The 13739-nt window shown below is 35.7% G+C and overlaps 1 protein-coding gene across 3 annotated transcripts in view; it reads right to left on the bottom strand.

The window, feature by feature from the left end:
• The window catches only part of DOCK4 (dedicator of cytokinesis 4), a 220746-nt gene that overhangs the window by 127070 nt on the left and 79937 nt on the right, over positions 1-13739 (bottom strand). For all 3 annotated transcript variants that reach the window (XM_088141722.1, XM_088141721.1, XM_007426684.4), the window contains exons 3-8: positions 12333-12373; positions 10981-11036; positions 10418-10514; positions 8334-8482; positions 6029-6113; positions 4466-4617 (exon numbers count right to left, since the gene is read on the bottom strand). In XM_088141722.1, coding sequence (XP_087997848.1) covers positions 4466-4617; positions 6029-6113; positions 8334-8482; positions 10418-10514; positions 10981-11036; positions 12333-12373 — 580 coding nt within the window. The remainder of the gene's footprint in view (positions 1-4465; positions 4618-6028; positions 6114-8333; positions 8483-10417; positions 10515-10980; positions 11037-12332; positions 12374-13739) is intronic.

Raw genomic sequence — 13739 nt, 5'->3', positions numbered from 1 at the left:
TTTTTTTTTTTTTTTGGTGAGGAGGAGAGAGAGAGAATATATTACTTGGAAGTGCTATGAGTGCGAACACACTAAAATGATTACACTATGCTGAATGTTAAGAAGTGCCATGGATATGATAATTCTAACACCGAACCATGCCACAATCAATGACTTTAGTTCTTGCCCATGGTGATGTCATTTTGACTTTGATTCCTATGGGAATTCTGAAAATTCACAGATAAGAGGAATGTGTTCAAGATTGGATTTAAAAAGATCAATAGTGCTTTGATTAAAGCATCTTCCTTATCTGAAAAAAACTACAATTGAGCCTTCTGGCAATCTGAGGTTAAACTGCCTCAGTATAGTTTTACTGATAGTTAATAAAGCAAAGTGAAAATCTTCAGGTTCAAAGAGCAGTTTATTTTTATATATGGTACTTTATTAAAGGTAACATCCATAGATTTGTATTTCATAATGTTAGTCATTATGAAATACAAAATCATAGATAATGTCATCTGCCCACAAGCCAATTGAGAACAAAAAATATTCAGTTCAAAAGAACTTTATTTGTCACACCAGAAGGTTAACAGACAAGATGTTTTTATGACCATGGATCCTTCAGTTCTTTTGTAGAAAAGAACAAAGATTGCTGTACTTTACTGAATCGATTTGAAGATTCTATAATCATGAAATGTAAGAGCACATAAATCCTTTCACTATTTTTCATATAATTATGTCCTCATTGTAATTTGAAAAGATAAACTCGGGATACTTTGTCTTACAACATGAACATACATATGTACCAATCTTGCTAATCCTTTCAAGGATAAACAAAGCATGGAAAAACAGTGAGAAGTAGTGGGCAAAGTGGTAAATAAGAGAAAGGAGAATGTAACTAAATCTAGTTTACACCTACATTAACCATTATGTCTTTCCATACCATTCTATTCTTGCAAATGATATTTACTTCCTCTCTGTCTGTAAAATGCTTCATACATCACCTTTTATTCTTTAAACTTTTCATTTCTCTTTGAGGATCTCACCAATCCTACCCAACCATGAATTTCTCTGCCTTTCCCCTCCCAATTCATTCTTCCTTTATATATTTCTTCAGCAATTCAGTACTTATTCACTGCCTCTATATGAGCAAACTATGTCAATGTATCTATTTTGTATTGGTTGTTCATTTTTGTATTAAATCCACATTCATTTATTACATATTCATATTCATTCAGTCTTGTTTTATGACAACTGTTTCTTAAGTGGTCATTCCCACTACATTCGATTTGTTTTTATGTTTTTTCCAAACATTCCCAATCTCATTTAATAAAGTGGGCTTAAATATGCTCTTATGCACAACCACTTTTGTTTCTTTTAATAAACTGTCACTCCTTGCAAGAGACTACATGATACCCACTATGTTCCTACCAAAATTTGCATGTCTCCATCTGTTTTCCCATCTTTTTTCTCATCTTTATTTGTTGCAATAATCCTTCTCTTATACACATTTTCCTTCACTAACAGCCTCTTTTCCTTCATCATCTACCATTTGATAAAGTTGACCATAGCCACCTTCTTGATAAAATGGAACAGTGTGGGATGGAACAAAAAACCCAGTGCAAGGTCCTTAATGATCTATGTCTACATGGAGAGAGATGTGGTGGGGTATTCAGGGTTCTCTCCCAGATCCAGTGCTTTTCAATATGTTTATAAATGACTAGGTATGGCCCTCAGAGAACTATTTTTGCATTATCCTTGTTAGGTGATAGGTGTACTGATATCTGGAGGAGCTTTTGCTTGAATAGCAAATTTACAGATAACACAAGCTGGGGGGATTGATAACACTTCAGAAGACTGGACAAAGGTTCAAAAAACTCTTGATAGGCTTGAACATTGGAGCTTTTCCAACAAAATGCAGTTCAGTGGCAAGAAATGTAGGGTTCTGCATTTAGGTAGGAAAAATCATAGAAGACAGGCAGTACCTGGCTCAGCAGTGGTACTAGTGTGAAAGATATAAGCACCAAAATTAAGCATGAGCCAGCAGAGTGCTGTACTGCTAAAAGAGGGAATGCAATCTTGGGCTGCATCAACAGATGTATAATATTGAGATCGTGAGAAGTGATCATTCCATCCTACATGACACTAGTCAGACCACACCTGTATATTGTGTCCAGTTTTGGTTACCACAATACAAAAGGGATACTGAGGAACTGGAAAGACTGCAGAAAAGAGCAACAAAGATGGTGAGGGGCTTGGAGGCTAAATCCTATATAGAAAAGTTAAAAGAGCTGCATATGTTTAGCCTAAAGAAGAGAAGGCTGAGGGGAGAGATGACAGCAGTCTCCCTGTATCTGAAGGGCTATCACAGGGAACAAGATGTGGATTTATTCTCCTTTTCCCCAAATCACATAAATATATATCAATCATAAACAGATCTGGTAAACAAGATGTTCAGTAGGTAGTGGTTGTAATGCTGCTTAAACTCCTACCAATGGCTTTTAATGCCTGGGAAGGAAAGACAGGAATGCATTGTGGAGCCCCTCCATTAAGAGATAACCCGTGCATCACGCAGCAAATAATCTGCATCTTTTCTCTTATTTTCATTACATGTGATGCAAAGTTAATAACTGTTTTATACCTCTGTGAAAAATTGTAATGTGGCAGTAAATAAAACAGACATTTAAAAGGAGTTTTGCAGTATCAAATAAGACCATGCAAAGCATTCAAATCAATCATAGAATGTAAAGGTTGGAAGGGAATTTAGGAGATCACCTATTCCAACTCCCTGTCCAGTACAGGAATCTACTACTACAGCATCTCTACAGATGAACATCCTGCCTCTGTTTAAACATCTCCAGGGAAGGAGAATCTATCACCTCTGTGCCACTGTTGAAGAGTTCTTACCGTTCCTCTTAAATTTTTCTTTCCAAGACCTTTATCATCTTGGTTGCTCTTCTCTGGGTATGCTCGTTTGTCAACATCCCTCTCAAACTGCAACACCCAGAACTGGACGCAATATTTTTCCTGTCATTTGGCCAATGCAGAATAAAGGGGAACCATGGCTTCCTTGATCTATCTAGTACCTTTGCTTTAATCAATAAAGCAGGTGTGCCTTTTTCCAGGGAAAGGAGCAAAGTGGCTGTCCATGCACACACATACAGAGATAGCTTTCTAAGTAGCCATGTGAGCCTTATAAGTGTTGCTACTGTCCATCTAGACACTATAAAAGGGCAGATACAGCAGCTAAAAAGAAGGAAGACTGTCAAGGTGCAGCATTAACCCGGCCTAGTACTTTGTGTGACTGCATCTTACAATATGTTTTCTAGGATCCATGTTTATTGGTTTGATTTGTTCTTACCATAAATTAACTTAACCTGCCTTTGGTGATGGCATATAGCCAAATGTATATAACACAGCAATAGCATTCCATGTATGGCTTCTGATTAGCCACAGTCATCCTCATGGTTGCTATTATTCCAGGGTTTAAGTTCAAAAACTGCAACTCATTTTTCCCAAACCACATTATGCAGCCATATCTAGCTGTGTAGCATTTCAAGGAACTCTGGTTCACTTCAACAAGGTTAATTTGTTTTGAGGAAGAGAGGAGGCCACCACAGGATAGCTAATTTTGCTTGGCATGAAAAGAAAGAATCTCAACATGGGGAGATGTGTTCAATTGCTGAGGAGAACTGATCACATACTAAAAAATAGATCATTAAAAAATGGAAAAAGTATGACACCATTCAAAATTGCTCCTCTACTTTATTTCCTTACCATCCATTAATTTTTTAAAGGAACATGATACTCTTCCTAGAAAATAATCAAAAACATATGAGTCAAAATGGAAAAAAGTCATGTGAATGTAGGAGGAAAAAATGGTGTATTATTGTCAGTGACATCATTGGCAATATTTAATCAGATCATAAGCTCCGCAACCATTTTATTTACAGCTTATTCTGCAGAAACTAAGTAAGCTAAAGGGAAATGTACCATTGTAACAGGTTTCTCTAGCCACAATACAGATAAGTTCACACATCATGCTAAGCCATTGTTAGTTTTAACCACTGTTTATTGAACAATCCATCATTATTAGGATCCTAGACCATAACCATAACCATAGTCTATTATAAACCACAATGGTTGTGCTCATTCTAAATCAAAACCAAGCAAAATACATTATGGTTTAACACACTATGTGAACATCCCTCTCTTTACCAAATGCCTCCATTAGTTAACACTTTAGTGCTTTCCAGTTTGGTGAATATGTATTTTCTATATCCACATATCAGTTGAACCCACATGTCCAATGGCCCAGAGCCAGAATCAAAGCATTCAACAATAACAACAAAATATATGTGGGACTAATATAAGGACTTCCTAAGATTCAATGCTAAAAAGGTCAGAATGACTTTGTCATTCAAGTAAAAGTAAGAACTGATGAGGCTGTACATTTCTGCATTCTTCATGAAAAAGGCAGCACTACCTGATTGGTCGATTCTCTTTACTATCAAAAAGTGAGAAGATAACTTCCAGTTCTTCTCCCAGATTGGAACACATCAAACTCTTCATCTGCACAAAGAGGTGGTGACTACTTGCTGGGACTGGTGTGTCTTTCTTGCGATGACGATGCTCCATCTAAATATAGAGCACCACACAAAGATGAGACCAGCTTACATTTGTTTTAGTTCATGACATGTAAACATATAGAGAGGCATTTACTTGCTCATCACTTTATTTTTGTCAACCACTTGTGATTGCTTAAATCAAACATTTGAAGGGGTTCATCTGTTTTCTTGTGAGGCAATACTGGAAAAGATCTTGTTCCTAGATTCAGTAGCCAATCATTATTTCAGATAAACACAAAGGTCACTTTTTTCATATCTTATATTAATTACATTTTTATACCACCTTTTCTCAGAGACCTCACGGTAGCTTAAATGCTTTTCTTTCTGCATGGCAATCTTGTAAATTAGTTAATAGAGAAAAAAACCCATAGCAAACAGATGAGCTTCACAACTGAATGGACATTTGCACCTGGAACTTTTTGATCTTTACTAGATATTCTAAACATTACACTAAAATTTAAATTTCAACATTGTTTCATGTAAATAAAAACAACAACAGTAACTTTATTGCAGGTCTTTCCCTAAAGGGGTCAGAAACTGTTTGGAAATGATAGGGTTGTAGTCAAGAACAAAGAAATTAGGGATTTATTAAGGAGGATCTTTTTAAAAACTTATTTTAAAACGTCAGTGACCTCACTCCATTCTGGATAGCAGTTCAGTGCCATATCGTTTCTTCTCCTATTTTTATTAAGTGCAATGCATGTTTACTAATGATTTTCTTCCTCTTTACAGATATTTTATTACACCAGTAGAACACTGAAGGCTTGTTCTTCTGCTCGGTGCTAGAATATTGAAATATTGGATACCTATTATTTTTTTAAGTGATTCAAGATTTTCTAACAATGGCTGGACCGTGTATGTGCTTTTCTGCTGTATAGCAAGTCTATCCAATTAGACCATACAATAGCCTGCAAAGATCAAATCATGAGAGAACATTTCTCTGCACAAATTTCACAATAATCTTAGAAATCTGAAAAAATCAAACATTTTCAACATGAACAGCAGAAATACAGGGATTAAAAGTGGCTATATGTTACTGCTATAATCCAAGGCTTCAAAATCCTTACTAGGTGCCCTTGCAACACAGAATCATCCATCCCATGGGCAGGAGAATTTGTCACATGCACTCAGAATTCGTGCACATTCTTGGTCTATTTCCTTTGCTTGTATTTCCAAGCTGTGGTCAGAGTAACTCCAAAGTCATTGGATTGGGCAGGAAATAAATTGGATAAATTTAAAAAGCCCTCTAGAACGTATCTATAATAAGAGACACAAAGAGGGAGAGGACAGAACATGTGCCAAATGCCCCATCCCAATTTGCTGACTGAGGCGCAACTGCAATGACTACCCTTGTGCTCTAAGCAAAGGTGAAAATTTCAACCAACTTAACAGAATTGGGGTTAAGTGAGCTATTCGCTTACCAATCTGTACAACTCTGTAATACTGATTTCCTCTGGATCCACCATTGCATATTCCTTTCTTGGAACCAAATCTAACCCTAGCTGTCTGCAAACAAATACAGAAATTCTAGTTAGAAGAACAATTTAAAATCCTTAGTTAAAATCTACAGAAAACACATAGAGTTCAAATCTGAAGCAATCTGTCATTATTGTTACCATTATCCCTGCGTACTTAACAGGAAAAGTGTGCAATGTACCTTTTGCTCCATGATTACTGCAAATTACAGATCATCAGAAAAACAGTATTAATAGAACTCATATTTCTGCCATTTCTATTGCATGATTCTATTCTTTATTCACTCTCTACCTACTATCTAACTTAAAAAAAAGTATGTGCTAAGACAGCAGTAAGGGATTAATAGCAAATAACTCACATTGTTGACAACACAGTCCAGGAAAAGAGGAGCTTAGGAAAGCAAAATAGAAAGGCTATGTTTTTATCCTGAAATCAATATAAAAGTCCAGAATTAAATAGAGAAAGAGCTGCTGTCAACTAAAGTCCTCACCCTCGTCAGTTTCTAATATTCAGAAGGGCTGTGCAAAAGCTTCAAAAAACACTGATTTGCAACATATGGGAGCAACTGCATCTTCTTCCACATTAGTGTCACATCTCAAAAGTCAGGCACATCCTAGCTGTTTTCATTTGTGTGTGTGTGCATAGCTGTTTTGTTTCCCTTTTTTTCTAGCTAGCTGACCTTGGATGACCTCAAATAGCTAAAGAGGATTGAACCTTAGATGCAAGACCATCAGAAAATCACAGGACTGTGGGCTAGACTGTGAAATTAAAAAAAAAAAATTCTTGGAAGAGTCAGTGGTAAACATACTTCTGGAATGCATGCTTCTGAAGTAGAGATTTATCCATATGACCTGGTTCATTTTCTAAAGTCTGCCTATTTATCTGCCAGGAAACATGTCAAGGAAACATAAAACAAGGTCCTAATATACTTGGCATTTTTGAAGAATGAGCCAGAACAGCTGTATATCCCATCAACTTACTGCTGGAATGTAGCTCTTAAAAGGGAATGAAAGTAGCAAAATGTTTTATAGTCAGCTGTTTTTCCAAACACTACCAACTATGAGAAACCCACTATTCTTTCCGACAAGCTACATCTCTATTCTATTCTATTCTAGAGATGTGCTTGTTAGTCTTTCAAGCTCAGCAAAGTAGTATGAAGATCAGCAGGAGCTATGCCTGGCAGCATTCAAAATATATTCAACAGAACACTGTTCTATGGATTCTTCACTTTCCAAAACATTTAACAGCATTATGGTATTTAGCAATAAGCAAAGTAAAAGACTTTGATATGGCACAAACTCATGAAGAAATACCTGTCCGTCATAAAAATTCCAACAGTTGTTTTTATTTACTCAGGGCTTTCAAGCAAATGTTCAGATAACAGCAAAGACACAGATTTCTTGAATGCTTTAAGCCAGTGGGTATTTTTCCTACTTTGTCCATATTCTTGACTCTGTCCAAATAGAAACTGATCTGACTCAGTTTTAGTAGAACAAATCAAATCTTGATGCCATGTCAGCCAAAGGCAACAAAGTCAAAGTGAAGCACTAATGCTATTTATTTCTGAAAATTAAATAGCAAGTCTTTGAGGCAGCTCTGACAGAGTATTTCTCCATACCTTTGTCCATTGTCATCTAAGGAGCATTTTGCCCTTGGCACAATCCATACTACTGGGAATGTATGCAAACCTCTCTACTGTTTTATAGAGCAGACATGATAATCTTTTGGCATTTCCTGGTATGGTATCAATATGGTGGGAAAGATCTACACGTTCAGTTCCTACTACCTGACTGGAACATTCAAGCCATAGCACAGTGCCATCCTATGTTCCTGGACAAAGAAGGCTATCAATGCAGGCAATTAGCAGTATTCGAAGAACCACAGGGCTTTCCTTATCATTTGCTTTTCCCTGCAGCCTTCACAATTCAAGACAAACCTCTTCTGAGCTCCTATAAAATTGTCTGAAATAGAGGACAGAGTACTGGAACTGCCCCTTTGGCAAGTAAAGAATTGTCTTCCACTTAAACAAGAAATAGTCTGTTTATTGAGTTTAAACAGTCTAAGGACATCAATAAAGGTTTTTTAAACCTTCTTACAGAAAAGCTGCATATTCACGATGTCATAGCCCACTTAGAGCAAGGTACCACCACTCAGCAAAATCAGCTACCTTTTTGTTATCTTGCCATAAGCACTAGAATAGCAATGAATGACAACCAATGTAAACAGTTTTATCAATTGACTCTTACTCACTCATTGCCCCAGTCCAAGCGAGCAGTAATGTGTCTTTTGACATCCTTCATCCGATCATGGGTCAGATGGCCCACGAGCACCTGCCGTCGCAAATCTAGAATTTCATTCATTATGTGCCACAGTCGGTGAAACAGATCACCTTCATTTCTCTGTCAGATACAAAAGCTGGTTCTCAGATTATCAAAATCATGTAGCTTATTCAAATCTGTTGCTGTTCCAGAACATAAGAAGCGTAAGCCAGGAAAAAGGGAAAACATGCTTGTTAAGATGGAAATATTCAAACTAAGTTAAAGGGTTTTTTTAAATTCCTTCTTTGATATATGAAATATAAATTTATGGAAGTTTAGTTTGCTTTCATAATTAGTTTATTCTTATTCTTATGCAAACAAAAGGCAGGCTATTCCACAAGTAAGGCCCTCCCCCCCCCCCTTTCTTCCTCACTACCTTAAAGACTAACCCTCTCATTCATTTACTTCTGGACAGATCAAATTACTATAGGGGATGGCAAGTATTTTAAGCATTACAACTTTCAAAAAGTGGATAAATGTATTAGTACCTCAGGTTCATTACTGTGTTCAGATGTCTAGCATCTGCTCAAAGGTGAGACAGTTCTAAATTATAACCTCTTGACTGAGAACACTTTGATAAAAATCTAGTATTATTTCTAGTTTAATAGCAGTCAAGAGATGTAGGCAGATTATTGTGATTGTAGCAATTCAATCTCAGTCTTAAGACAGATACCAAAATACAGTCTCCCGGGCACAGCCCACATGCAGCCTGTATCTTTGAGATAACTATTGTACCATTTTGCACAGAAAGAAGTGTCATCCGTAATGTCACACAAATGGTGGCATATTAAAGGTTTGATCTAAAGTCATGACCTCGTCTTCTGCTGCATATAATCTTTTTCAGGCACTGGCAACATCAAAATGTCTCTAATAATCCAAATCAGTGGAAGAAATGGTTATCACACTATCACATAAAATATTGATCAAAATTCATGTGTATTATTCACATATGGATGGTGATCATTATGGTGGCATTCTCAGTTCTGCTTTCTGGACTAGGAATATACATGATATTCCCCCAAAAACTGTAGTCTGCTTTCACTGCAACCACTAATTGTTATAGAAATCAGAGGTCAATCCAGGAGTCCTCCTTACCTCTCTCATCCCACCATCAGGTCACTGACAATCTCCCAACACCAGGTTACTACCAGCAACTACCTACAGGAACATTCATAACTCACCTTGTGAACTGCTTTCTAAAGATAGAGTACTTTTAATGAACAATCTGGAAATTTGTTTGGTCAGGAGATAAATGCAAAAATCTACTTTAAGTAATGTATGTGTGCCTGTAAGCTTGTATGTACTTAAATTTCTGTCTATCTTTGGATTAAGGGCTAGATTTAGAAACTCCAAGGAAGGAGGGTGATCAAAACACCCTTGTTGATGAAAACAACATTCTAATAGAAGGTTACAATTTATTCATTTATTGGCTCCTGCCACATTTTAAAAGAATGGGTGAAATAGAATGGAGCTGTGTATCCTCCCCAATGTTACCACTGAAGTAAGAAAAGCAGTAAACTAACTCCACATCACAAGTATTTAACACTTGATTAAATGTTTTAGTTATATCTCAAAGAAATTTATCTTGAATATACCTCACCCTAAAAATTCCTAGACAAGACATAATCTTTTCTGAAACAAATTTATTTTTTAAAAAATTGATTTTTTTTAAGTTGAGTCCCCTAAGAATCATGGAGAAAGCTCTGATATTGAATGATAGTTATTGATCACCATCTATGCCAAGGTCATTTCAGCCTTTTCTTCCAGCCCTTGAATCTGAAACTTATTTTGCTACATTTTGAAGCTCTTTAAAAGATCTTATAATGCTTGCCCTTTGCCATTGTTATGCATTCTGTGGATATTATATATTGCATATGTTTCTTCTTCAACCCAGATAAGATTACATTGTTTTCTTCTGTGCCATATTCTGTTATGAAGTACTGTGAACATATTGTCGAAAAGCAGTATTCACCAATACAGCATACTGTCTATAGAAAAATAATATAATCTATTTACCACATAAAGCTGTTTCCACATTGTCCCCCAGTCTCTTAAGGTGGATGTCATCTCTGTGATAACAGAATCTTCTGTTGGAACAATAATTTCAAACTGCCTGTTAAAATAGAAGAACAAGGTGTCAAACAAAAATCCAAGGGAACATCATTTCTATTCAATTAAAACAAAGCATTCAAATTGACTTGAATAATTTAATATGGAATTTCCTTCAAGTTGCCAATTAATGGAGTCATCAACAAATATTTAAGAATGTCTTGAAGAGGCTCTTACATAACAACTAAGGAAAAAGTACTCACTGCACTCAGTACATCAATGGTATGCAACCACTTAGGGCCCAGAACCCTACAAATGGGATGCTCAAAAAAGTAATGGGGTCAGGTTAAAAAAAAAGATTGACTTAAGTATAATGAAGTAATTTAATTAAATACAGATAAATTATTCCCCATAAACTTAATTATTTATCTCACATTAAATATAATTCCTCTCCATCAGGAATAATAGAAGAACCCAAACCTTTTCCCTTATCTTGGGCTATAATCTAGGGCTTCAGAATTTCTACCTACCCTTTGTTCTTAACACATGCATTTTTCAAGTGAATAAAGCTGGATGGGAAGATACCCTGAAAGAAAGAAGTTCAATAAATACAATAAACCATCAACAGTAATTTAAGCACGTATATTTTTTTAAAAAATCAATAATTTCTACACAGCAAACACTGTGTATCTTCATGTATTCAGACAATTCAAGAGATATGAAAAATGCCTGGATAAACAACATTTTGAAAGCAATTATACATTTGTTTTACAAAGTAATTGTAGGGGAGGAACAAATGATGTCTGAGAGTGTGATCAAATTTTCAAGTTTAGCTTTGAAGCAACACCAACGCTTAAGTACCCCAGAACAGAAGTTCTCATTTGCAGCTTAAGCACTGCTCATGAAGCTGAAAAAAGTCCAGAATCTTTCTGGAATCTTGTTTTGCTCTGAAAGCCTTCTCGCAGCCATGTATAATCTCCTTTCCCAAATACCTTGCAACTATTTCCTACAATAAGCTACTTTTTTCTTACTCCCGACGCTTTGCATATTTCATCCCTTTTTCCCTAGCTCCCTAGAGACAGCATCTGCAACGGCTAATGCCACATCCCCTCACTCAATACTGAACTGTATTATACTGTTACCGTATGGTTGGAGTTACAGCTAGAGAAAAAGGTTGCTTCATTTCCACATTCTCCCTATCATTTATTTAGTGGATTTGTCTCTCCATATGTGAAATCTTGTAAGATTTGATTATCATTTTATTTCACCCATTTTTAATTTTAAAAGTGAGCAGGCACCATTTAATGATGTCTCAAGTGCTATGGCATCCATTCTGGAATATATCGCCAGCCCCACTTTAACTTAAGGCTTTCAGAGCAAAACAAGATTCCAGAAAGATTCTGGACTTTTAGATATCAGATGAGACTGGAGCCCACACCTTTATAAAATCAGACTTCAAAGCAACCGTATGGTAAAAAGGCTGAAATTTTCCACTTTGAGGAGGAGTGTGGCTTATTCAGAACAGGTACATTATACCTCACATAGCCTTATTCGAGTCTTATTTTGTAAAACATGTGAACAATGTGAAAAATTGCACTACAAGAACTGAACATTCATGGCTAAAATCCAACAAGAGTCCTGGGGGGTTCTAGGTACTGCAATAATGGAGTTGGGAGGCACATGCAGAGTTTTCTTACTGCATCAGGCATAGCCCATAGTGATCTACAGCTTCCCTTTATGTTTAAGGAGTCTTATCAAATAATTATCCCAGCTGACATACATTTTGTATGACTCTTCAATTAACTATGTACTTTTCATTTTTATATGAATACCTCAACAAGGTTTTACATGTATTTTAATTTAGAAACAAAAGTTACTTTACCTTGAGATTTGGGTTTTTTAAGGCAAATCCTCTGTACCAGCCTATAAAAAAATATTGTATTATTTTATTTCATTTTATGTTATTTTACTTATTTGTAGCTGCCTGACTTCCAAATGACTCTGGGCAGTTTCCAACTAAAAACCAATTTATTAAAAGAAAAATACAACAGAAATACAACAATAAGAATCTATACTTCAACTTCTATACAGATTTAATATGAAAATTTACCTGTATGGATCTTCCACTCTTTCTCTGAAAATGTATGCATTTGCATTATAATTATCTTTGTGTTTTGTTTCTTTTCTTATTCTGTTATTACTTTAAAAGCAGTAAAAAATAAATTTAAAAAATTGTATGTATCTTCCATACAAATAACAAAAACTACTGTACCATCAGTTACAGACAAGATATCTTCAATAGCATTTCTGCATAAAGAATAATGTTTCCTTCCTACTGTATATTTTCAACCACCACATGTTGGCACTTAGACAACAATAACCCCCCAAAATGCACTTTCAGCGCTGGTATTTAATTATTTATCAATTTATTTAGTAGATGTATATAGTTGCCCATCCTGCATAACCACAACTCCAAGCAGCATACATCAAATAATCCCCCAAACAATATAGCACATTAAACAAACAATCAACAAAAATGAAATACAGAAGCCAACACATCAAACTACATACAGCTGTGGTTTACCAACTGCATTATAGTTGTCATGTCTATATGACCCTGACCAGTGTAAAATGATATAAAAGTAAGCATTTGAAAATATATTTTAATATATAGAATTTATATCTTGCTTTTTTCCCAAGCTACATTTACATTGATATTACCCTGATTATTTAATCCTCAACTGAGAGGCATATTAAACTGAGTGTAAATGATTCCCTGAAGGTTAACTAGGACAGTTTTTTAATCTGGATTTCCTTAGTCCTAGCCACTAAATATAAGTATGCATGTCTATTTTCCTTCCATAACTGTTAAACACTGAATCAAAGAGGCTGCAGAAGACTTTTCAAACTATTAAAGCAACTGTGTTGCTTGTAAAAGCTGCATCTCTGCTTCAAAAGCTGCTCCTAGCTGTCACTGCATACATGTGACAAAGATTTAGCAAAAGCCTATAAAAGAACTCCAGAGTACTATGGTATTTCTACAGCCCTCTATTTTCTGCCCCATATCTCATTACAACATACAAATGCATGTACCCCCATGTAGTAACTCCCAATCTAACACAATCTTATGAACTATACTGATACTTCATTCAATACACATAATCTAATCTTCTGGAGGAAAGAGATTAACAGCTCATTGTGAAGAAGTAAGCAGTCATGTATACACCAATCAAGCCTTAATGTACTGTATAGTTACTGCTAAAACTAAAAATATGTTACCATATACACA

The sequence above is a fragment of the Python bivittatus genome, unplaced genomic scaffold (assembly GCF_059951505.1).
Source record: "Python bivittatus isolate LINGU-HERP-01145 unplaced genomic scaffold, Pbiv_v1 ctg000330_np1212, whole genome shotgun sequence".
Classification (NCBI taxonomy): Eukaryota; Metazoa; Chordata; class Lepidosauria; order Squamata; family Pythonidae; genus Python; species Python bivittatus.
The sequence above is the reverse complement of the archived record's forward strand: the minus strand, read 5'-3'. Positions and strand labels throughout refer to the sequence as shown.